This window comes from Lithobates pipiens, unplaced genomic scaffold (assembly GCF_037356315.1).
Source record: "Lithobates pipiens isolate NorthernLeopardFrog02 unplaced genomic scaffold, aLitPip1_a1.2 Scaffold_35, whole genome shotgun sequence".
Classification (NCBI taxonomy): Eukaryota; Metazoa; Chordata; class Amphibia; order Anura; family Ranidae; genus Lithobates; species Lithobates pipiens.
Window position 1 is genome coordinate 27,061,539 of NW_027507811.1, and position 26,156 is coordinate 27,087,694.

General features: G+C 45.4%; 1 protein-coding gene across 2 annotated transcripts; it reads left to right on the top strand.

Moving 5' to 3' along the window:
- Window positions 1–1,767: 1,767 nt before the first annotated feature.
- Window positions 1,768–25,163, top strand: LOC143956216 (uncharacterized). Of its 2 annotated transcripts, none has more exons than XM_077466388.1 (7): window positions 1,768–1,913; window positions 9,240–9,337; window positions 9,980–10,159; window positions 10,246–10,369; window positions 21,475–21,572; window positions 21,766–21,871; window positions 23,581–25,163. In XM_077466388.1, exons 2-7 carry the CDS (start codon window positions 9,263–9,265, stop codon window positions 25,101–25,103), a joined length of 2,106 nt encoding a protein of 701 aa, XP_077322514.1. In that variant the 5' UTR covers window positions 1,768–1,913; window positions 9,240–9,262; the 3' UTR covers window positions 25,104–25,163. The 2 variants fall into 2 exon arrangements, with proteins under 2 accessions (XP_077322514.1, XP_077322515.1); XM_077466389.1 differs by lacking the exons at window positions 1,768–1,913; window positions 9,240–9,337; window positions 9,980–10,159; window positions 10,246–10,369 and adding exons at window positions 19,722–20,139; window positions 20,267–20,364; window positions 21,017–21,148; window positions 21,235–21,358.
- The last annotated feature ends 993 nt before the right edge of the window (window positions 25,164–26,156 follow it).

Here is a 26,156-nt window from a genome sequence, read left to right on the forward strand (position 1 = left end):
CCTCTCCAGTACCTCCAGTACATACGTGTGTATGTGTATTCTGTGTGTGTATACTGTGTGTGTATATTGTGTGTCTGTGTGTATGTATGTACTGTGTGGCCCCATAATCTATTGCCTGGGGGGCCCATAATCTCCTATTGCCCAGGGGCCCCATAAAATTCTATTGTCTGGGGGCCCCATAATCTCCTATTGCCCGGGGCCCCATGAGTTTTCAGTCCGCCCCTGATGACAGCCCACCTGGAATTTGCCAAAAGGCCCCTGAAGAACTCTCAGACCATGAGAAACAAAATTCTCTGGTCTGATGAAACAAAGATTGAACTCTTTGGCCTGAATGGCAAGCGTCATGTCTGAAGGAAACCAGGCACTGCTCATCACCTGGCCAATACTATCTCTACAGTGAAGCATGGTGGTGGCAGCATCATGCTGTGGGGGTGTTTCTTAGCGGCAGGAACTGGGAGACTAGTCTGGATCGAGGGAAAGATGAATGCAGCAATGTACAGAGACATCCTTGATGAAAACCTGCTCCAGAGCTCTCTGCACCTCATACTGGGGCGAAGGTTCATCTTCCAAGAGGACCACGTCCCTAAGCACACAGCCAAGATAACAAAGGAGTGACTACGGGACAACTCTGTGATTGTCCTTGAGTGGCCCAGCCAGAGCCCAGACTTGAACCCGATTGAACTTCTCTGGAGAGATCTGAAAATGGCTGTTCAATGAAGCTCCCCATCCAAATTGAGGGAGCTTGAGAGGTCCTGTAAAGAAGAATGGGAGAAACTGCCCAAAAATAGGTGTGCCGAGCTTGTAGCATCATACTCAACAAGACTCGAGGCTGTAATTGGTGCCAAAAGGTCTTCACCAAAGTATTGAGCAAAGGCTGTGATACTTATGTACATGGGATTTTTTTTTTTATAAATTTGCAAAGATTTCAAACTTCTTTCACATTGTATTGTTTGTAGAATTTTGAGGAAAATAACAAATTTAATCTATTTTAGAATAAGGCTGTATCATAACAAAATGTGGAAAAAGTGAAGCGCTGTGAATACTTTCTGGATGCACTGTAGGCTAAGTTGCAGACTGTTTAAGCTGGTGATAAAACCATTGCCCCGGGGGGTGACGAGTTTCAGGATGGCTCCTTTCACTTGCAGCGTCCTATGGAGCCACTCTTGAATTCACAGACTAGAGTTGAGTCTCTCTCTACTTGTGTGTGTCAATAGGAACACACAGCCCCATAGCCTAAGGTGGCAAAGCGCTCCCCTGCTCCTCCCTCCCCCAAGCTATCATACTGACCCGTGACTGCACTGTCCACTGTTAACTCTTTCCTATGAAGACCGGAAATTCAGGGAAGCAGCACTGAGAATTGTAAAGTGCAAGTGCTGAGGTAAGAACTTTAACAAATAGTTTAGAAGTAAATTATTATATTATTGGTAGCAATGTGCTAAGCTAAAAAAAAAAAAAAAAATAATAAAAGCAGAGGGTTTAATACTATTTTAATTTGCAAAAAAAGAAAAGCCAAAATTTTATAGACAAAAAAAATGTAAATGAGTTTTCAAAAACATTGCTTTTATTATTGGTTGCATGTTTCTTTTTTTAAGATTGACCACATTAAAAGAATAATGAGCTCTCCCAGAAAAAGGAAAAGGATGTGTGAACACTTCATCTATTCCTAGTTGCAGTTTCAACTTTAGCCACTAGATGGCAGCAACCTACAGCATTGCACTCCCTTCAGCATTATAGCACCAGTAAGGTGCAGCTTCCATTTCCGGCCACGAGGCGGCAGCACCACAGGGCGTCCTTTGGAACGCACAGCTCTTCCTGGTGGAATTCAGCCGACTCAGGAGGCAGGAAGAGCTTTATTAGCAACTTCCGGTGGGGACAACAGAAGACAGCTTGCAGCTGATGTGTGTACAAAGCTGGTAATGACATTTATATGTTCCTATTTATGATTATTATTATCTATCTGTGCCACAAGAAGAGGGATTTTAGGGCTGGGGTAGGTGGAGGTGTGATATAGAGATACTGATTTAGAGATATCAGCCCCTTGATTGCCTGTGTCAACACACACAGATATAGATGTGTAGGAAATACCACTTTCCTGGCTGTTCTTGGCCTCCATGCTTTGTAAAGCACTATCCCGGAATAAGCATGCAGCCAGTGAAAGAGAAGAACCACTCCCGACCCGCCTGCTCCTTCCGGGTCGGTGACTCCACCCTTCCAGCCGGTCATCGATGGTGACCCCCATATAGGTGGAAGTACAGGTTCCCTGGCACACAGGTAGGGGGCGCTGTCTCTGCTCAGAGAGGGATGGACACATCGGATGAAAACATCACAGCGGGGGGGGGGGTTTGGGGGGAGATAGGGGCGTGTTACCGGTAAAGCTAGCCCATCGAGAAGTGATATTCTGGATACAGGTGGAGCTGGGTGGGCCGACTCAACTCCCAGGCTTGTTATAGGCCATGGAGACATCAACCGTGAGATCTCCCGACTCTGCTCCTGCACACCTGGGAGCTCTGGGTGTCTCCGCCCACCTTTGTGTGTCCCTTTCTCTGTATAATAAAAGGAGAGGAGCACTGGGGAGGGGTTCCCCTCACACGCTTAGCCCCCACACTAGGGTTGCCACCTCATCCCTTTAAAACCAATCGCATATTAATTACTAGGGTTGTCCCGATACCACTTTTTTAAGACCGAGTACAAGTACCAATACTTTTTTTCAAGTACTCTCCGAAACTGAATACCGATACTTTTTTTTTTTTTTATGTCGTGACAGTTTTCAAAGCACAATAAAGATTGGGTGGCACTTACATGCAGCACTGATAGGATTAGGTGGCACTGACTGATGGCACTGGCTGGCGCTGACAGGTGGCGCTGGCACTGATGGCATTGATAGGTGGCACTGACACTGACAAGTGGCCTTGCACTGATAGATGGCATTGATAGGTGGCACTGGCACTGACAGGTGGCACTGTCACTGATAGATGGCATTGATAGGTGGCACTGATGAGCGGCACTTATGGATATTGGGCATTCCACAGGGATGGTGGAAAACTGCCATTCTACTCCTTGACAATGAGGTTGCTGGTTCTTTAGCTCCTGTGCTTCCAGGGACCTGGGGCTAGAGTGGCTTCTCGGCGGGGGCCCCCTAGATAGGCCTGTGACTAGGCCTCAGCCCGTGGAAGATACTGGGCTTGGCCCAAGGAGAGATATGAGTCCCTGTCTGCCTTTAGACGGAGGATTGTTGGTAAGCTGAAACTAATTGAGAAAGAAGAGGAGAAATTGTTAGTTTTGATGGCTGAATTTAGGAAGAAAAAACAGCGTTGTGCCAAAGTATACAGTAAAAATAGACCGGATCTGAGGCCCGAGTTGAAGGACTTGGAGCAAGCTGGGAGGAAGCTGAAGGAACTGGTGAACTCTCTGAAGGAGAATAGCGGAATATTTAAAGAAAAATATAGAAACAAGGAACGGTTTAGCCAAATGAGAAGAGGAGCCGCTTCCTGCATGGAAAGTGACCCAATCAGTGAGGAGATGCAGGTACTGACAGAGTCAGCAGAGAGTGAGAAAGTGGGCCCGGAGGATGAGCCCAGCTCTTCAACACCTCAGACATCTGCTGAGCCCTTAATGGCGGAGGCCTCTGTCCCCCTGCCTCTGCAGCAGCAATATGGAACATGTGAGCAGGAGGTTGAGGGAGGTACTGGCATGCTGGAGATCATCACTAAGCTGGAATCCCCTTTGGGTGTGGATTCCTCAGATGGTGATGATGAGGAGATGGACACTGTTCCTCGCCCTGTGAAAGAGAGACCTGTGGAGAGCGAAGATCCACCATGAAGTCTGCAGCAGCTGGGGGGGGGGGGGGGAGTCTGATCCAGCCCGTCCGCCATGACATCACAAAGGTAACAGCACTGCAAGCAGGTACAGTGTGTCTGCAAGATGGTGATGTGGACTTTATTAATGACAATGGGCTTGCTGAGGGTTGCAGTGCTACAGGTAGTCAGCCCAGACCCATAGCCAATGTACAGCATGCAATGCAGTCTGAATTACCTGCTGAAAACAAAGCTTCAGGTGAAATTGGTGAGAGTAATTGTCAGCTTCTGGGGGAAGAGTCTGCAGAGAGGAGCACTATGGACAATACAGTGACTTTGCCTGGACCAGATACAGCGGCTGTTCCTGAGAATGGTGGAGGAGATGCTGGAAGCAGTAGTGCTACAACTCTCCAGGAGTCTGCAGTAGCCAAGACTGTGCTTGAACCCAGGAAAGAAGCTGAGTGTTCAGAGCAGAGGTAGAGGGCGGGTCTCACCTCTGTTAATCCAAAGACTGCTATCCCAGCTGAATCAGACTCTCTGTCAGCTGGTTTGATTGTGTTTAACGACAAGACTGCAATTGGTGTGTCTGTAAGGAAAACGTATGCTGGTGTTGCTGCTACAGGATCTGGGAAAGGGGAGCAAGTGGGGAAGGAGCATGGAAATGTTTTATCTTCCTCCCTGTTTAAAAGGAGGAATGTTGTGCAGCTTAGATGGGAGGGTGGAGGACTTCCTCCGCATAGGAGGATAGTGGTGGATAAGATTCTGCAGATGGGGTTTAGGCCCACAGATATCTTCACCCTGATCAGTCCAGCCGGTTCCTACGAGTATGATTTGTCCTTTATCCAGAGTTTTAGTGTGCCCGTGTCTTTCCAGTCTGTAGGTAAGGTATCAGTTACCGAGAATGTGTCCAATAATTCCATGTCTTCCAAAATTGCAGAGGCAGCAAGAGGTGCTGAGGCAATTCATCAAGTTACATAGTAGGTGAGGTTGAAAAAAGTCCATCAAGTCCAACCTATGTGTGTGATTATATGTCAGTATTACATTGTGTATCCCTGTATTTTGCGGTTGTTCAGGTGCTTATCTAAAAGTTTCTTGAAACTATCAATGCCCCCCACTGAGACCACCGCCTTTTTAAGGGAATTCCACATCCTTGCCGCACTTACAGTAAAAAACCCTCTACGTAGTTTAAGGTTAAACCTCTTTTCTTATTTTAATGAGTGGCCACGAGTCTTGTTAAACTCCCTTTTCTGTGAAAAAGTTTTATCCCTATTGTGGGGTCACCAGTACGGTATTTGTTCATTGAAATCATATCCCCTCTCAAGCGTCTCTCCTCCAAAGAGAATAAGTTCAATGCTCGCAACCTTTCCTTATAACTAATATCCTCCAGACCCTTTATAAGCTCGCTCCATTTCCAGTATTGTGCTCGCTCCATTTTCAGTACATCCTTCCTGAGGACTGGTGCTCAGAACTGGACAGCATATTCTAGGTGCAGCCGGACCAGAGTCTTGTAGAGTAGGAGAATTATCGTTTTATCTCTGGAGTTGATCCCCTTTTTAATGCATGTGAATATTCTGTTAGCTTTGTTAGCAGCAGCTTGGCATTGCATGTCATTGCTGAGACTATCATCTACTAGGACCCCCAGGTCCTTTTCCATCCTAGATTCCCCCAGAGGTTCTCCCCCCCCCCAGTGTATAGATTGCATTCCCATTTCTGCCACCCAAATGCATTATTTTACATTTTTCTACATTGAACCTCATTTGCCATGTAGTTGCCCACCCCATTCATTTGTTTAGATCTTTTTGCAAGGTTTCCACATCCTGCGGAGAAGTTATTGCTCTGCTTAGCTTAGTATCGTCTGCAAATACAGAGATTGAACTGCTTACCCCATCCTCCAGGTCGTTTATGAACAAATTAAATAGGATTGTTCCCAGCACAGAACCCTGGGAGACCCCACTACCCACCCCTGACCATTCCGAGTACTCCCCATTTATCACCACCCTCTGAACTCGCCCTTTTAGCCAGTTTTCAATCCATGTACTCACCCTATGGTCCATGCCAACGGACCTTATTTTGTACAGTAAATATTTATGGGGAACTGTGTCAAATGCTTTTGCAAAATCCAGATACACTACATCTACAGGCCTTTCTTTAGCTGGCAACTCACCTCCTCATAGAAGGTTAATTGATTGGTTTGGCAAGAATGATTCTTCATGAATCCATGCTGATTACTGCTAATGATACCATTCTCATTACTAAAATCTTGTATATTGTCCCTTATCATCTCCTCCAAGAGTTTACATACTATTGATGTTAGGCTAACCCAGGGATGTATTTTGGGTCCTTTTTAAATATTGGTGCTACATTTGCTTTTCTCCAATCAGCTGGCACCATTCCAGCCAGTAGACTGTCAGTAAACTTTACTGCCGGTGAGTAATTGAGGTAGAGATTGGGAGATGCATGGTCTTGGACGTCTCTGTGAGGGGGCAGGACCTGCGCCTGATAAAACATCTATAGTCCCCAGACAAAGTGGGACAGAAAATTCCTCTTTACAAAGATAAAGCCTTTTCTTTTTACGGCCCAGCAGGTTATCTTTGGAGGTGATTTCAACACCATTACTAGGTCTAAAGACAGGAGAGGTTTCAGAGATAAGCTGGGCTATGACAGCCTTTTTCTCAATGCAATAGGGAAGCAGATCTGATATATGTGCACATTAAGCGCCGCTCAGACAGCACAGGGTTCACTTTTCAGTGAGATAGTAGTCAGAGTAGCTTTTTTGGCAGGCAGTGGAGTTTTCTGATCACTGTATTCTATCTGTGACTCTGAATGCCTCAGACATGCCACCTAGGGGGAAGGGTAGTTGGAGATTGAATTTGGCCCTCCTGGAAGGCGAGAGAGTAAGACAATCCTTTTGAGGATTTTTTTCAAGCAGAGGTAACTATCCTAGACTTTTGCAACAGTAAGTCCCAATGGTGGGAGCTTGTAAAACTGTTGGGCTTTTCAAGGCCATATGAAGAAAGACGCAGCAAGATAAGTTTATCACCTACCAGCCTTTGCAGAGGAAACTTGACCGCCTTGTTTTGAATGGAGGAGATTCTGGAGTGATCTCTAAGGTGAAGCTCCTCCTTAGGAGACATCAATATGACCGACACGCCTCTTTGGTTCAGGAGACGAATTACATGAAATACCATTCACCTGATCCTTACCAGAACTGTAAACAGAGTGTAGCAGTTAAGACGGTCCATGGCCTGAAGGACAGTACGGGCTCTCTGACGAAGTCTGGTCAGGGACCGTGGAGGTTGTCAGGTCATATAATGCCAATCTCCTGGGAGGAAAGAACCTTGATCAGACCAGGATTTTGGCTTTTTTTTAACTCTGCACCAGGTCTGGAGAGTAATGTTTCTTTGAATTTGACAGATGAAATCACTGCAGATGAGGTAATCCAGGCTATTGATAAAGGCCAGATGGTTTGACAGCCAAATTTTATAAATGTTTTAAGACAATCCTGGCTCCCTACCTTGCCTATCACCAGTGACAGGCAGTTTGTTATCCCACCACCAGCACTGCTCGGTCCAGGGTAGAAGCACTTTCTCAGCAGTGTTAGCTGTCAGGGAGGCCTTGGAGTATTGTAGGGCTGCTGGTTGGGATAATTTTTTTGCTGACATTGGATCAGGCTAAGGCCTTTGATCGGGTTAATCATGAGTACTTATGGCTCCTTCTTGGCAAATATGGCCTGGAGGGGGATTTCATTGGCTCAAGATTTTGCACAAAGGGGCTGAAATATTTCCTCTGGTTAATGGTTGGGCCAGGCAGCCCTTTGTGTTCAGCTTGTGTTTTCTTCATGGGTGTCCATTGAGTCCTCTGCTATATGTGTCAGCATCCGACCCCTTTATTAGGAGGCTAGAGAGTGGACCATTGTGTGGGGTACCTTTTGGGCATCGCTGGTGAGCCTTATTTAAAGGTTGTGGCCTATGCTGGAGGTGCAGGAGGTGGTCTCTGTGATAAGGCAGTACACAGAGGCATAAAGTTCAAAGGTCAACCAGGACAAGTGTGAAGCTTTCTGGATGGGCGTGGAAGGTGAGAGCTTTGTTCTCCCGGGTGACTTCCCGGAGCCCCAACAAAAAATTTGAGTTCTAGGCATTGAATTTGACCCAGGTGACTATGGTCATGCAAATTGGGTGAACAGGCTGGAGAATGTCAATGCCAAGGTGGCAAGCTGGAAAGGTTGGCAGCTTTTCTTGAGGGAAAAGGTTGATCTGATCAAGACTTACCTGATTCCGATTTTTCTGTATGTCAGTTTTGTTTGTTTTGCCAGTTTCTCTCTCTACCAGGGTCCATAGTTGTTTCTTCCAGCTGTTACGGGGGAACAAAATAAGCGTTGTCAAAAGGAATGTGACTTACCTTTCTAGGCGGGAGGGTGGTCTAGGGATGATCAACCCTGTAGTCTTTTTCTCTCTGATGTTTGTGAATTACAAACTTGGTAACATGTTGGCAGAGAGACCACCTGGGTGGGTTGGTATTTTCCAGTCCTGGTTTAGGCCCTTTCTGTGAGACTGGGAAAATGGTGGGCCAGTGAAAAGCCTGAGGGTCAAACATGATAAACTACCTGCTTATGTTGCCCCGTGTTTGAAATGCTTCGGCAGTGGCAAGTAACAGCAGGAGAAGTCCGATCTCTTCCAAGGAAATTTCTTGAGAAGCAGATAGTGAGCTCTACTTTTTGCAAGCCACTGGCCTTGAGGGATTGCCCAAGCCTGGATTTGGTGTTGGGTTTACGATTGATTAATTTGGAGAGAATCCCAATGAAGTTTAAGGATCAGGCTTGGCTTGCCTTTCATGGAAAACTATATGTGAAGGGCAACTTGAAGTTTCTTTCCATGAGTGAATGGGGCCAATTATTTTGTAAATATGTTTTATTTATTTATTATGGTTTTATTGTATATAAGTTCTTGTTAGTAAGATTTTTCAATAAACAAAATGAACTCCTCATAATGGGCACAGCGGGTGTACAAACCCAGGAACTCGGCGCAAGGATGGTGGGAACCCCTCATAATGGACACAGCGGGTGTATAGACCGGGGGAACTCAGCACGGGGATGGTGGGAACCCCTCATAATGGGCACAGCGGGTGTACAGACCTGTGAACTTGGCACAGCGGGTATACAGACCTGGAAACTCAGCACAGGGATGTTGGGAACCCCTCATAATGGCCACAGCATGTATACAGACCCAGGAACACAGCACAGGGATGGTGGAAACCCCTCATAATGGGCACAGCAGGTGCACAGAGATGTCACCAATCCAGTCACCTAGAGACAGAAAGAAATGTCAGGTGGGTGAGCTCACCAGTATTGACCAAACATTGAGATATCAGATTTGGCTTGACTGATCCTTCAATACCTTCTTATCTGAGTTATTTCATTGCTTGATCAATTGTTGGAATTGTCTTTAGATCTTCAGACTGACTCACTGAAGATGGAGAAAACTAAGAGTCAGGTCAATGCGATATTAGACCTCACCCTGGAGATTGTCTACCTGCTGACCGGAGAGGTGAGGAGGATTCTGGGAGGTCACATGACATCACTCTTATCTCTATTAATAAAAGACAGACCTGACCGGAGAGGTGAGGAGGATTCTGGGAGGTCACATGACATCACTCTTATCTCTATTAATAAAACACAGACCCGACCGGAGAGGTGAGGAGGATTCTGGGAGGTCACATGACATCACTCTTATCTCTATTAATAAAAGACAGACCTGACCGGAGAGGTGAGGAGGATTCTGGGAGGTCACATGACATCATTCTTATCTCTAATAATAAAACACAGACCCGACCGGAGAGGTGAGGAGGATTCTGGGAGGTCACATGACATCACTCTTATCTCTATTAATAAAACACAGACCCGACCGGAGAGGTGAGGAGGATTCTGGGAGGTCACATGACATCACTCTTATCTCTATTAATAAAACACAGACCTGACCAGAGAGGTGAGGAGGATTCTGAGAGGTCACATGACATCACTCTTATCTCTATTAATAAAACACAGACCTGACCGGAGAGGTGAGGAGGATTCTGGGAGGTCACATGACATCACTCTCATCTCTATTATTAAAACAGACCTGACTGGAGAGGTGAGGAGGATTCTGGAAAAATGATAGTGACATGCTTTCTGATTGCTACTTTTTATTTAGAATTACTCCCTGGTGAAGACTTCATCACTTGAGAGGGACATCTATCCCCCTATGTCTAGAAAATGGAGCAGGACCCAAAGCCCTTTCACAGGACCTCCACCTTCCCTGCTGAGACCTGGAAGAAATGACAAGAAGATCCTGGAAGTCACCCAGAAGATCATTGAGTTGCTGACAGGAGAGGTGAGCGGTGGTGGGAATTCTGGGACATTATCCAGTAACAGACAAGGGATGTGTCTGGATGGTGACTGTATCATTGTGTGTGTCAGGTTCCTATAAGGTGTCAGGATGTCACTGTCTATTTCTCCATGGAGGAGTGGGAGTATTTAGAAGGACACAAGGATCTCTACAAGGATGTCATGATGGAGGATCAGCCGCCCCTCACATCACCGGGTAAGAGGAGACTTTATTGTAAAGGAGAGAGCAGTACGGAGGCTCCACCTAGATCCCCCATCATCTGATAAACACATAGAAACAATGTATTCAGTCAGTGTGTGTGTCTCCTACAGATGGATCCAGTAATGGGAACCCCCCAGAGAGATGTCCCCGTCCTCTGTATTCCCGGGATCCCACACAGGAACATCACAAGGACCCTCAAGATTTTGAGGTAGGTGGAACTCGCCCACCATACTGCCAGATATAACTCTAACACACAAGCCAGACAGAATCTTTCCTCTTGTGATCCACCTTCACCTGTCCAAGAAGGTCTCTCAGGTCCAGGCAACCTAGCACTACATTAGAAAAAACAAATGTCTCTCCTTCCTATGACCATCTCCAACCAGCAATACACACAATGTGATCTGTACAGAGACAATGGAGTCAAATCAAGTTTCACTCATGAGGTTGGATAACAATACGTATATTTCTTCTCTTTTTATGATGCAGGCGGACCACTTGATTGTTGTTAAAGTGGAAAGTGATGAAGAAGAGCTGTATGTGAGGGATGATGGGCAATATACAAAGAAGGAGGAAATCCCTCCAGAGATCCGAGCAGGTGAGTACTAAACACTGAATCTAGAGAAGAGTCCCAGATCTCTTCTTGGGGTAGGGGGAAGGATCAGTACAAGTAAGATGTGGTACCATTTGGGGACCTCTAGGATGAGGTTTTTCCTTTGAACGAGGAGCTGAAGGGAGTAGGAGCTACAGACCAGAAGAGACCAAAGCAAGAGAGAAAACATAACTTCCTCTCTGCAGCCCCTTCTGTCATTCTGCCAGTGTCCCAGAATAAAAAAAAAAGTAAAACATGCATACATGGAAGGAGCGACAGACCAAAAGATAAGAGTCCAATTTCATTTATTGGTATTGGCTAAAAGACAGCCAATGCTTTTCGGGGGGTCAGAAGAACTCCCCCTTCCGCTGGGTGGATGTCCTTGACTTTCCATTGTTCTACCAAGATGATGCCTACAGCTACAGGCTTTTTTTTTTCAGCCAGTGATTCCCTGAGATTTAAAAGCCATCCTAATGGCTAATTAGCTGCTGGATGCCTTTTACAGGCAGCAGGAGAGGACATCTACCCCTCCCGATGCCTCTCCAAGCTTTCCTGTGCAATTGGGGAGTCAGGGTTCTGATCCAGCAGTGCCACCAGGTTATCATAGAGGTTACATACAGCTGGCTGTGGGCTGGACAGTCCCCGGTCATCTCTATGGTCCTGGGAGGCCGGAAGTGACATTATGATGTCACTTCCGGTTCTCGCAGATGAATGAATGAAATACTTGTATAGCGCACAATGCGAACTGAATCGCCTCTAGGCGCTGATGTAAACAAATTTTTTGTTCTGGAAAGCAGAGATCAATTTTTTTTTTTTTTATCTCATGCTTTCTAGGGTAGAGGAGTCTTATAGACCCCAGATGTCCATAGAGGACCTTTATGCCTTACCAGATCATCTCTCCTCACCTCTATGATCTGGGAGGACCAGAGTGACGTCAAGATGTTACTTTCGGTTTAGGGTGGATGTAAACATCAGACCAAAGTTTTTTTTTCTTGATCTGATGCTTTCAAGGGTAAAGGAGAGATCTGGGGTCTTGTAGATGTCTCCATAAAGAGGACCTGTCATGTCTTATTTCTATTGTAAGCGATGTTTACAATTTTTGTTATAGGGAAAAAAGTAAAAAGAAAAAAAATATAAAAAATAAGAAAAAGAAAATAAATAATAATACCTTTTTTTTTTTAAAGCACTCCCACCCCCTATGCTCCCAGAAGCAAACACATACGTAGGTTGCGCACACATATGTAAACAGTGTTTTCATCACATATGAGGTATCGCCACGTGCGTTAGAGCACAAGCAACAATTCTAGCGCTGGACCTCCTCGGTAACTCTAAACATGTAACCTGTAAAAATGTGAAAGTGTCGCCTATAAAAAAAATTTAAGTATCAGAATTTGGATCCATTCGGCGAGCATGCGCAATTTTAAAGCGTGATATGTTAGGTATCAACTTGCGAGAACATCATCATTTTATATTTTACAAAAAAAAGTGGGTTATATATATATTGTGTTTTTTTGCATTAAAATTCATTAAAGTGTATTTTTTACAAAAAATTTTTTTTAAATCTCTGCACAAATGCCGTGTGACATACAAAATTGCAACAACCACCATTTTATGCTCTATGGCCTCTGCTTAAAAAAAGTAGATCTAATGTTTGGGGGTTCTGAGTAATTTTCCAACAAAAAAATTATGATTTTTACATGTAGGAGAGGAATGCCAGACTTGGCCTGGGCTGTAAATATTTTCCTCCTCCTTCACATTTGGCACCTTGACGATCTGAGGGGAAGTTCGCCCCCCCCTCCCCCCTCCTAGCCTTCTGGGACATGTCACCAGTCCCAGAATGCTGCGTTACCAATCAGATGGCGTGTCTCACACATGCGCAGTAAGCAGCCGGCTATGAAGCCGCAAGCAGTCACAGCCGGCTGCCCATACTTGCTATCCTGATGGGCGAAGCCCAGTGAAGAAACCGGCCAGATAAGGACACTGCCGGATCCTGGAAGAGGTCAGTGTCTATAGTGTTTGTAGCTGCTCACTTTTAAGTTATCAAAATATGGCTGAAGCCACTTGCCTACTGGGCACTTTTACCCCCTTCTTGCCCAGGCCAGCTTTAAGCACGCTCACACTTTGACTGACAATTGCACGGTCATGTAACACTGCACCCAAATTAATTTTTATAATTTTTTCCCCACAAATAGAGCTGTTTTTTGGTGGTACTTAATCACCTCTGGGTTTTTTTTTTGTAAAATCTTTTTTATTGAGTTTTTCAACAGCATAGAAAATCGCCCACACCCGGGCCAACAGTACCCACGCAGGGGCAAACTCTCCGCTACGGCTACAACCGCAGCAGGGCATATCAGGTAACACAACATGATCGGTCTGCCTCTGAGGCAACAACAGGCCTTAACCAGGCAGACCTATGAAAACAAAAGAAAACAAAGACCAAGAATGAAAAAAAAAAGTTTTTCTTGTAAATAAGTCACTTTTTTCCTTCACTGAGGCTGCACTGATGGGCACTGATAGGCTGCACTAAGACGGCACATAAGTGCACTGATATGTAGCACTACTGGGCATTGATAGGTGGCATACATGGGCACTGATGGGTTGACACTTATGAGGAGGCACTGATAGGCGGCACTGATAGGCAGTACTGATGAGTAGGCACTGATATGCAGCACTGATAGGTGGCATTAAGACAGCACATAAGTGCACTGATGGGGTGGCACTGATGAGGCACTGATATGTAGCACTGATGGGCATTGATAGGTGGCATACGTGGGCACTGATGGGTTGACACTAATGAGGAGGCACTGATAGGCAGCACTGATGGGCACTGAGGTGGCACAGAAGGGCACTGATGGAGTGGCACTGATGAGGAGGCACTAATATGCAGCACTGATGAGCACTGATAGGTGGCATAGATGGGCACTGATGAGTAGGCACTGATAGGCGGCACTTATGGGCTATGATCGTGGCATGGATAGGCGGCACTGATTAGTAGGCACTCAAAAGGCAGCACTGACTGGTATCACTGATGAGGGCACATTGACATCACTGGGCACAGATTGATGTCACTGATGGGCACAGATTGGCATCACAGATCGGCACAGTTGCGGCTGCAGTGATCATCAGGTCGCTGATGATCAATGCCCTGATGATCAGTGCAGATCTCCCCTGTGAGGAGATGCCACTGACCGGCTCTCCTTTCACTCTGCCAGTGTGAGGCAAGGAGAGCTGATAAAGGGCATCTTCTTGTTTACATGTGATCAGCTGCGATTAGACCCAGCCGATCACATGGGTAAAGAGCTGAGAACGAGGTTGCGCCGTGTCCCAGGGACACAGCTCCCCCTGCAATGACTGTGCTGTGCGCCCCCCTAGCAAAACTGGGTGACATCATATGACATCAGCCCATAACAAGAGAGCATCCTGCCCACCGTCATTTGTCCATACAGCGGGTGGGAGGCGGTTAAAGATGAGAACCTTGACTGGTCTCAGAGTAAGGCTTTCCTGTGTGAATCTGTGCAGGGAAGCTTATTGCTGGATTAGAAGAGTTACTCACCAGCATCTGCATGAGCACTCTTGTGGTTCTCATCTTTAACTGAAGCCCTGATGAAGGGGAAGTTCCTTTTGACTGAAGAAACGCGTTGTTGTCTTTTAGCACAATACTAAGAAATAAAAATGGACTCTTTTATCTTATGGTGTGGCTCTCCTTCCATGTATGTATGTGTGTTTTTTCCTTTTTTTCTTCTTCTGGTAAACAGCTGGGGTGCCCAATAAAAAAGTCAGTAGGCTCTTCAAATTTCTTTTTGCGCTCTCACTACTTCACATAAATTTATATCAGAGTCCCAGCACCTCTTGGATGTCCTTTTTTATTTTTGTAATCGGTGTTCTAGAACAGGGTTCAAAATTTCAAGTCCTGAGCCACTAGTGAGGCCTTAAGAGTTACTCCCCACCACTTGCCCTGCCCAACCCCCAAGAAATGACACTGTTAAATGTTTTATGCAGAATGAAGTTCCAAAAATAAACATTAACAACAACTTTAACAATATTAACATAAAGCATATCAGTGCCCATCAAATGCAGCTTTACGGTGCCCATCAAATGCAGCCTCACTGTGCCCATTAGTGCAGCCTTGCTGTGCCCATGATAGCAGCCTCACTGTGCCCATAAATGCAGCTCACTGTGCCAATGAATTCAGCCTCACTGCCCGTGAATGCAGCTCACTGTGCCCATGAGTGCTCAGCCTCACTTCCTGTTAATGCAGCTCACTGTGCCCATGAATGCAGCCTCACTGTGCCCATAAATGCAGCCTCACTGCCCATCAATGCAACTCACTGTGCCCATCATCAATACAGACTCACCATGGATGATGGATCACACACACAGCGGGTATTACCCTCTGTGTGTCACAGAGCTGGGTCTGTGTTTGGCGGCGCTGTAACAAGGTCCTGCCCCCCTAGACCGGCTTGTATGATAGGGGGAACACTCAGTGTTCCAGCTAGTATCACACGAGCCGGTCTAAGGGGGGCGGTACCTTGTTACAGCACCGTCGAACACAGACCCAGCTCCCTGACACACAGATGGTAATTCCCGCTGTGTGTGTGATACACAGGAAGAGGCGAGAGAGAGGCCTCAGCTCAGCTCAAAGCGGCCCCAGGGCCGTCCGATCCTGCCGCTCTGTGTCCTGCGGCTAACAGATTCCTGGCTGATCGCTTTTGTTAGAAGCGGTGCAGGCTTTTTTACAGAACATCAGAGCGACTGGGGGGGCAGGGAACCCCCCCCCCTCCGGGCCGCTCTGATGTCCTGTAAAAAAACCTGCACCGCTTCTGCCAAAAGCGATCAGCCAGGAACCTGTCAGCCTGGTCTGCCTCAAAAGTATGATAAAAGCTATAGAGGAAGAAGTGATGAATGTTATGTGATAAGGGGTGATGGGCCATGTAAGGAGGAGTAGGGAGATCAGCCAAGATGAATAATAAACAATAAATCCCCAAAAAATTTAAAAAATAATCCATCTTTTTATTTCCAGGAGGTGAACAGAGGATGAGCAAGAGCTCAGAGGAACATCGTTCCTCCACTCCAGAGTATGATGACTTTGTAGATTGTTCTCCAGGAGAAGACTCCTTTAGCAATGATCTTCATCCAGGATTTCATAGTGTGGATAGATCACCAGATCCCTCTAATGCTGAGGAATCTTATCCAGACAGATTGTATAATCTTTCCCCGGACATCGATCCTGGACTTTCCAGAGCAAGCAGATCACCTAATACCTCAGCCTATGGCCTGGTGCTTGTCGACACTGCCGATACCCAAACTCACGGGGTCGTTGAGCCTTTTTTTTGTTCGGCGTGCGCAAAATGGTTCTTGCTAAAACTACCTCCTGGCCAGCAGAAGTCGGCCACACCCAAAGTGCCGTTTTTATGTCCGGATTGTGGGAGATGCCTGACGCAGCATGAAGGTCTCCCTCAACCCAGGAGGACAGACATCGTCAAGCTGACGCACGTTTGTTTTGAATGCGGAAGATGTTTTACAGTGGAGTCCAATCTCTTCAGGCATCGGCTCACCCACAGCAAAGACCGGCCTTACCAATCCACCGAGGGAAGGGCAAAGTTTAACCAAAGCACCGAGCACCAGAAGGTTCACTCCAGCGAGGGTTTGCTTGAATGTTCTGAATGTGGCGAATGCCTTTCGGGGAAGAGCTGTCTTCTGAAACATGAGAGACTTCACGCCGAGGAGAAACCATATTCCTGTCCCGAAGGTGGGAAGAGTTTTGGGGATCAGGTAGTCCTCTATCAGAATCAGGAGCGAGTTTTCTCGGACTATAAGCCGTTTTCTTGCCCGGAGTGTGGGAAATTTTATACCTCCAAGTCCGTTCTTAATCGACACCTGAAGCTTCACTCCGACTATAAGCCGTTCCCGTGTTCGGTGTGCGGGAAATGCTTTGCCAATAAGTCTCTGCTCAACAGCCACCGGAGGGTTCACAGTAAACCGTTCTCCTGCGCGGAGTGTGGAAAGTGTTTCACATTCAGATATCACCTCACCAAACATGAACAGACGCACGCTGGAGGGAGCCAACTTTTGGAACAGAGAGAACAGAAGTTTTTGTACTCAAATATATTATTGGACAGTGGGAATCATGTGGGTCAGACATTTAATTTTTAACAAAAATAAAGTCAATTTTTTTAAATATTCAAGTATTCCTATTCTTGTGCGCTCTTTTAGGTGTCCTCCACCTTCCCTATGGAGGTTTCATAGCTCTCCTCTGAAGATGACTTGGTTGGTGGGGGTCAGAGCTGAGAGGCTCCCCCGTGTTCTTACAGTTCCTGCCATGTCCTTGCACTAATAACCCATACTGTCTTTTAGACCCTGAGCATGAATTACAGTGATATGCAAATAAGGCGATAATGCTATACACACTTGGGAGCCAGGAGATGGCTTGCGTTGCCAGCTCAATGCCAGGTATTGGGTAGGGTAGCAACTTTTAGGCTTTAGAAGGTTTCTGTTATCTGACTCATTCAGTGTCTGTACAAAAAATCAGCTTGAGCTACTGAGCTCTATAAACAAGTTCAGGTAACGAAAGAGTTTCCTTCTGAAATGAACCACATGTCCTGTAAGCTAAACCTTTTATAAAAACATACATACGTACGCTATATTACCAAAAGTATTGGGGCACTGGCCTGCACGTGAACTTTGATGGCATCCCAGTCTTAGTCAGTAGGGTTCAATATTGAGTTGGCCCAGTGGAATGAGGGTGAGGCGTCAGCCCTGAACCCTTAGCTGAAGAGCCTTATGAAGTCCAGTTTGATATACAGAGTGCCGAAAGAAGAACCAAGCAGTGGTTGTTTGCGTCAAGACCAGCCTCACAACCCTACTGCAAGATCTCTATAAAAGTGATATTCTCACCCCACGTGCTTTCCCTCCTTGTGCTTCAGATATTTCTATCCTACACCCCGAACCTTCCCCCATGCAGTCAGGGCCAGTTACCACGAATGAGGTCTCTGTTTTGAAACCTGCCAAAGACTTTAACCATTGGTCGAAAGAACACCAAACAGGTGAAGAACTCATATCAAACGCCTGGAGCATTTGCCACTTACAAGGCCATTATGGGTTCAGTCAATTGTATGTCCCCTGAGATTTCCATTCTTTTCCTACTCCTGGGTTCCATCTCCACCAATAAACAAAAACCCTGCTTCTTCCTGCTGGCTGCCAAAGCATTCGGCAACACCAGAAAACTACACATATGCCCATGATCAAGGAACAGGTCTCTGAACTGACCCATCTCCAGTGCATGGTGGAGTTGACCAATCAATTGAGACAGCTACCCACCCCCTCCCCCCACCAGCACTTGATTATGAGCCGATCCCCTATTTACAATATTGCGTCACCTTTGAGCCAGCATCTCAGTCCATGACGTAGATAGTGACCCCAGATGATGGCACCTCCAGTGCTTGGAGGAGTCGACTGCTCAATTTTATGAACTCTTTGGCCCTATGGACAATTTGGATCATTTTGAAGGGATCTTCACAATTCAAAGATATCTTATTGTAGAAATAGTTGTTCATGGTCATGGCCTGGAGTCCAATCCTAACTCATCCTGGCACTTGATTCTGATCCTACCCCTTACATTATGGTGTCATATATGACCATGGATAATGGCACCTCCAGTGTATAGAGGAGTTGACCGCTCAATTTCATGATCGACAACGCATTGGTCATATGGACCATTGAGATCTTCACAATTTGAATATATCTTATTGTGGAGACAGCTACACAACCCCCGCCCTCCCCCTTGCACTTTATCCTGCTTCATCTGTCATCTTTGAGCCGGAATCTTAGTCCATGAAGTAGATGGTGACCCCAGATGATGGCACCTTCTGTGCATAGAGGAGTTGACTCTGCTCAGATGCATGAGTCAACAACCCCCCCCCCCACAATCCTGGCATTTGATTTTTACCCTAACCCATGCTTATATTATAGTGCCATATCTGAGCTGCCAACTTCAAGAAGTGGATGGTGACCATGGTTGATGGCATCTGCTGAATAAATGGGTTTCCGGGGCTCTCCCAAAGGCAGATAGAAGGTAGGAGCTAACCTGACATACTTGCGTAGGGAGTTCCAGAGGCTGGGAGATGTTCTGGAGAAGTCCTGGAGGTAAGCATAAATAGTAAAACCCTTCCATTTTTTTTTAATTTATATTTTTATTTAAAGTAGATGGAAGGCTTTATACTCCAAGTTACAGAATGGATCTTCCAAGATAGTGTGGTCAGCATATGATACTTTTATACCATTGCAAACTTTTTGCAAAACTTTATTTTTTAATGTTTTTTTATATTGCATTATATAAAATATTATATATTTATATTTTTATATTACATTATAGAATACTATATATTTATATTACGTTAATATATTTTTATATTTTAGACTATATATTTATATTTTTATATTACATTATAGAATATCATATATTTATATGACATTATAGAATATATATTTATATTACATTATACAAAATATATTTATTTTTATATTACATTATAGAATATTATATATTTATATTACATATAGAATATATATTTATATTTTTATATTACATTATGGAATAAAATCCAGTTCCTTTAGATTGTAAACTCCATGGGCCCTCCTATTCCATCTGTGTTGAGCTGTATAGTAATTCTATTGTCTCCCCTCTAGATTGTAAAGCGCTGCATAAACTGTTTTCACTATAGAAATCCTGTATAATAATAATAATATATTTATATTATTACATTTTATAAAAATATATTATTATTATGTATAATAAAATGATTATGATGCTGCATTGTGTCTTTCTCTTATACCCACAATCCCTTTATTCCCTCCTTCCCCCAGAGATGAAAAATATCCCTGGTGAAATCATAGTAGCACTGTGAAACAAATTATAAGCTGCAATTCTCTTTGCTGACCACTAGATGGCAGATCGGCACACTACACTAGAATGGGGGCACGCTATTCTATTACTCTTATTAGTGGCAACAGGCGTTCTCTTATTTGGCCACAAGATGGCAGCGTGGCTCTAAAGAATGTTGCAGGTCGCATAGCTTGGAACGCAGAACCCGGATATTAGCTGAACTTTACTAACAACTTCCGGTTTGAACAATAATAGCACAGAGGCAAGATTGCTGCTGATGGCTGGCCAAGGCTGGTAATGACTTTCTATTTCTTTTATTTTAATACTGCAGCAGCTCTTAGCCTGACTTTCTGTTTCCTAAAACATAAGCACACTGATTTTTCTTCCTTTTTGAATTTTGAGTGCAATGTCTTTCTTCTAGGTCACCAGACAGACTTGTAGAAGATGGAGAAACACAGGAGTCACACAGCTGAGATAATAAACCTCACCCTGGAGATCATCTACCTGCTGACCGGAGAGGTGAGGAGGATTCTGGGAGGTCACATGACATCACTCTTATCTCTATTAAAGTGGTTGTAAACCCTTACAACACACTTTGACCTACAGGTAAGCCTAGATTAAGGCTTACCTGCAGGTCCAAGAAATATCTCCTAAACCTATACGGTTTAGGAGATATTTGCCCGAAGACAGCCACCGCTGTCTACGGCGCATGCACAGTAGACAGCGGCGCGCAGGCGCACTGAGCGAGGCACCGTCAACGATGGAGATGCCGCACGTGTCGGCTCACGTGCGCATGCGCGGGAGTGACATCATCGCAGCTTCGCCGAATGACAGCGGCGGAGCTGCGAGACCCACAGAGAAGATGGATGCGCCGGACTACAGGGGCCAGCGGTGACTTCGCTGGCTCCTGTGTCAGGTAAGTGACACATAATGGACTACTATGCGATGCATAGTAGGCCATTATGCTTTGCCTTTGCAGGGAATCAAAGAGGAAGTAAACTCATCAGGGTTTACTTCCTCTTTAATAAAACACAGACCTGACCGGAGAGGTGAGGAGGATTCTGGGAGGTCACATGACATCACTCTTATCTCTATTAATAAATCACAGACCTTATTGTAGAGGTGAGGAGGATTCTGGGAGGTCACATGACATCACTGTTTCTTTATACAGAGTTTTCCTCCCGTGAAGTCCGGTGATCTTGTAACCATCACAATGCCTCAAACTTCCTCCCTGACATCTGAGAGAAACAGCAAGAAGATCCTGGAAGTCACCCAGAAGATCATTGAGTTGCTGACAGGAGAGGTGAGCGGTGCCGGGAATTCTGGGACATTATCCAGTAACAGACAAGGGATGTGTCTGGATGGTGACTGTATCATTGTGTGTGTCAGGTTCCTATAAGGTGTCAGGATGTCACTGTCTATTTCTCCATGGAGGAGTGGGAGTATTTAGAAGGACACAAGGATCTCTACAAGGACGTCATGATGGAGGATCATCCGCCCCTCACATCACCGGGTAAGAGGAGACTTTATTGTAAAGGAGAGAGCAGTACGGAGGGTCCACCTAGATCCCCCATCATCTGATAAACACATAGAAACAATGTATTCAGTCAGTGTGTGTGTTTCCTACAGATGGATCCAGTAATGGGAACCCACCAGAGAGATGTCCCCGTCCTCTGTATTCCCGGGATTCCACACAGGAACATCAGGAGATCCCTCAGGAGGATCAGGTATAAACACCAGATAACTATAGACTATTATTTCTGCACAGGCCCAATACGAGTGGTCTTCAAAAAGTTTCCACACTTTTTTATATTTAAGAGTTAAAAAAAAGTGCAGAAACCTTTTTGAAGACCCCTCATACAAATAAAATGGTACTTTGTGGTTTTATTGATCAGACAAAACTAAAAGTCTATTTTTCAGGATGAAGAGATGATTCAAATTAAAATTGAAGTCGTCGATGAGTCAGAAGAAGAGAGGAACGATGAGCCATGTATGGAGGGGGAAATTCCTCCAGAGGTCGGCACAGGTGAGTATTAATTAAACACAACACCCTGAAAAGAACCTTCCAAAGTGAATGCATTGTCTGTTATTACTTCCAGTGGATTCATCTAAGATTTGTCCTCTTTCTTATTAGAGGCGTCTTCTCCAATCGGGATAAGACCTTTCCCTTCCAGGTGTATAATCACTTGCTGCTTATTTGTCCTTTAGATATGGTGGCTGCAATCGTTTTCTTTTTCAGGCTACTTTTTTCCCTTTGTTTCCATCTGATTATCCCGCCAGTAACACACTTTCTGATCCAGGGTGATAATGCTCACTCACTGTACTGTATCAACGGAGGGAGACATGGTCAGTACTGGGACAAGGTAATTTAGACCCCAGGGCGAAAATGCCAAACTGAACCCCCCCATAAGATGTATGAACATTATATGTCAGCAAACCCCCCCCCCCCTCCCCCCATTAAAAAAAAAATGAGCACTAATTTCACTAATTTGCATGCTTACCCCCTAAACATAAATTCCTTCTGCTCCCAGGACCATTCCACCCCCTGCTGAAATCCCCACTCCCAGTACAAATCTTTGCCACCCCATCTCCTCTCCCAGCTCAAATGCTCTCTTTCCCCAAATCCCCCTCCTAGCACATATCCCCCCCCCCCCCCCAGAACAACTTATACCCCCTGCCGCCCCTTAAATTCCCCCTCCTAACAAAAATACCTGCCTCCAACCTCTCATGATACCACAGTGTCCCCCTTCTGCCCACCCCTTGTCTTGGCCCTGGCCATGGTAGTGACAAAAAGAATAAATATATAAAAGAAAAATGAATTGATGTTAATAAAAAAATTAAATTTGATAGAAACATAAAAAAAAACAGGAAAACAATAACTAAGGGGGGAAGGGGAGGAAGGTGTGAATTAGAGCAGATTATTGCAAACTAAAGATTATTAAGAGGTTAAATGTGATTTTCTTTTTTTCTTTTTTTTATTATCAGGTTGCATTAAAAAATAACTTCAGCTGCTGTATCTGCTGACCTTTAATATACAGACACTTTACCAACCCAGAGATCCCATGCTGTCTTCACCTAGGCCAGTCCTTCACCAGTGTTCAGGTCCCCGGTACTACCATCTTCACTTCAGGAAACTGGTTGTGAATTTCTGATGCTTCACAACCAGCTCCCCACTGTGTAGCATATCCACAACCGGTTATTCTTACTTTTTAGCTCAGAGAGAGTGACAAGCACACTGCATTTCTGGTATTTTCTGTACTTGCTGAAAGTTTTTTTAACCTAAAAAAATAAAACAAATACAGCACCACATCTAAAAACTTGTGAGCTGCAATATTTCTGTGATTTTTATGTCATTTACTGTATATATAGACCAGCCTTGCTCTACCAGGGTTCTGTAGAAAACTAGGGCTCCTCAGGAGGTTGCTAGGGGTTCCTTGAGCTGTGGATAATCGACCTTCCATAGGATGGTTCCTCTATAGATCCAGGTCCATCACCACTTGGCAGAGCTAGTAGCATGACAGCAATGATCTTTAAAGCTGTCTGTAAGGGTGTCATTCTAACCGTCACTGTAAAGGGGGCATTCTTCCCACTGACCACCAATGTAAGGGGCATTTGGATTAATCTTGGCATGAGTTCCCCAAGACGTGATTTCAAGGGTTCCTCTGGGGTAAAAAGGTTGAGAAAGACTGATAGACATTTAGACTTTGAGAATAATCTTTTTTTATTTGTTTCTAGTAGATGGACTTGAGAACAGTGAGATCTTGGAGACTCTCTCTTCATCTCCGAGGTGCATAGCAGAAAATGATTTTATAGAAATCCCCAACACCCCAGATTTCCATCCAGAGATTCTCGGGGAAGATCTGTATGGAGAACGTGCTTCTGATCCCTCTACACATCCCTCTGGACGTCCTTCAGATTGCTCTACACACCTTGGACATCATCCCCATATTGGACATCCTCTAGATCGCTCAACACAGATTGGGCATCCTCCAGATTGCTCTACACAATTTGGACATTCTCCCAGTTGCTCTACAGAGAGTGGACATCCTCCATACCACTCCCCACAGATTGGACATCCTCCAAACCACTCAACGCAGATTGGACATCCTCCAAATCACTCCACGCAGATTGGACATCCTCCAAATCACTCCACGCAGATTGGACATCCTCCAAATCACTCCACGCAGATTGGACATCCTCCAAATCACTCCACGCAGATTGGACATCCTCCAAATCACTCCACACAGATTGGACATCCTCCAAATTGCTCCACACAGATTGGACGTCCTCCCAATCATGCCACACAGATTGCACATCCTCTCAATTGCTCCACACAGATTGGATTTCCTCCCAATTGCTCCACAAGGATTGGACATCCTAATGGCTCCACAAAGACTGCACATTCTCCCAATCACTCCACACAGATTGGACTTCCTCCCAATCACTCCTCACAGTTTGGACTTCCTCCCACTCACTACACACAGATTGGACGTCCACCAAATTGCTCTTCAGAGATTAGACATCCTCTCAACCACTCTGTACATAGTGGACATGCTGCCAATCACCCTACAGATATTGGACATCCTCCCAATCACTCTACACAGACTGGCTATCCTACTGATCCCTCCACATATAGAAGATACACTTCTGATGGCTCTAAACTTGACGGACATCCTTTTGGTCCTGCTGTGCTCAGTGGACATCTTCTCAACTCCTCTACACTTGGCGGCCCTTTTTCTGGTCATGCTGGCAACCTTACCGATCATACCACATACCGAGGCACCACTAGATTTGTCTGTTCACAGTGCAGGAAATGTTTCTCGCTGAAGTTACCCGCAGACATGCACCGCAGGATCCGCAGGCAGAAGATGCAGCTTTTGTGCCCGTACTGCAAGCAGTGCTTTGTACAGAGGGCGGGGCTGGAGAAGTACTCCTGTACCGAGTGTGGGAAGGGTTTCATTCAGAGGTCCGATCTGGTCCGCCATCTCCGATCACACACGGGCGAGAAGCCCTTTGAGTGCCAGGAGTGCGGCAAATGCTTCAGCCTTAAGGGAGCCCTCAGTGTACATCAGCGTAGCCACACAGGGGAGCGCCCCTTTTCCTGTTCCGTGTGTGGAAAGCGTTTTGCGCGAAAGGTAATCCTTCTTAACCATGAGCGGATTCACACGGGTGAGAAGCCTTTCGCCTGCTTGGAGTGTGGCAAACGTTTTATACAGGAGGTGGCCCTGAACAGACATCGCAAAACCCACACAAGATAAGAAGCCATTGTTGTGCTCTTCAAGAGGTCTAAAATAAAGTATTTTTGATTATTTTCTAAAGTGCAATTTATCATTAATATGAACAAAGTTGTGCCTTTTCCACAATGGGCAATGATAGAAAATGTTCTAAATACTGCTGAAGAACTGGTTTAGTAGGTAAGATATGTAAGGGGGAATGTAGAGGGCATGGAGGCAAAAAGTATGTGCAGGAAAGGAGCGCTGATGGTCTAACAGCAGGCAGTATCTGTAGAAGAGAGTGTGGATGGTATGAGAGCAGGCAGTATGTGTAGGGGAGGAGTGTGAGGGTTTGATGCACTGAGTGCAGGAACAATGTGGATGGTATCTGGGTTTTAGTATGTGTAGTAGAAGAGTGTGCAGGGTATGACGCTATATGCAGGAAAGAAGAGTGTAGAATATTATGTGCAGGAAAGGAGTGTGCAGGAGAGGAGTGCTGAGGGTAGTATGGTCAGTGCAGGAAAAAGAATTCCAAGGGTATAAAGGCATGTGCAGGAAAGGAGTGTGGAGAGTAGGACAAGTTGTGCAGTAAAGGAGTGTAAGATGGTATGTGCAGAAAGGAGTGTGGAGGGTACGACAGTATATTCAGGAAAAGAGTGCGGAATGTATGACATAATGTGCAGGAAGGAGTGGAAAGGATCTGACGGTATATGCAGGAAAGGAGTGGGGAGGGTATGACGGTATGATCAGGAAAGGAGCGGGATAGGTATGACGGTATGATCAGGAAAGGAGCGGGATGGGTATGACGGTATGATCAGGAAAGGAGCGGGATGGGTATGACGGTATGATCAGGAAAGGAGCAGGATGGGTATGACGGTATGATCAGGAAAGGAGCGGGATGGGTATGACGGTATGATCAGGAAAGGAGCGGGATGGGTATGACGGTATGATCAGGAAAGGAGCGGGATGGGTATGACGGTATGATCAGGAAAGGAGCGGGATGGGTATGACGGTATGATCAGGAAAGGAGCGGGATGGGTATGACGGTATGATCAGGAAAGGAGCGGGATGGGTATGACGGTATGATCAGGAAAGGAG

What these genes read in the sequence shown, in the direction of transcription:
- LOC143956216 (XM_077466388.1), top strand. Translation starts at nt 9,263, where the DNA reads ATGGAGAAAACTAAGAGTCAGGTCAATGCGATATTAGACCTCACCCTG. An exon ending in TCTACCTGCTGACCGGAGAG is followed by an intron (nt 9,338 to 9,979) that starts GTGAGGAGGATT and finishes CTTTTTATTTAG; the next exon opens with AATTACTCCCTGGTGAAGAC. An exon ending in TTGAGTTGCTGACAGGAGAG is followed by an intron (nt 10,160 to 10,245) that starts GTGAGCGGTGGT and finishes TGTGTGTGTCAG; the next exon opens with GTTCCTATAAGGTGTCAGGA.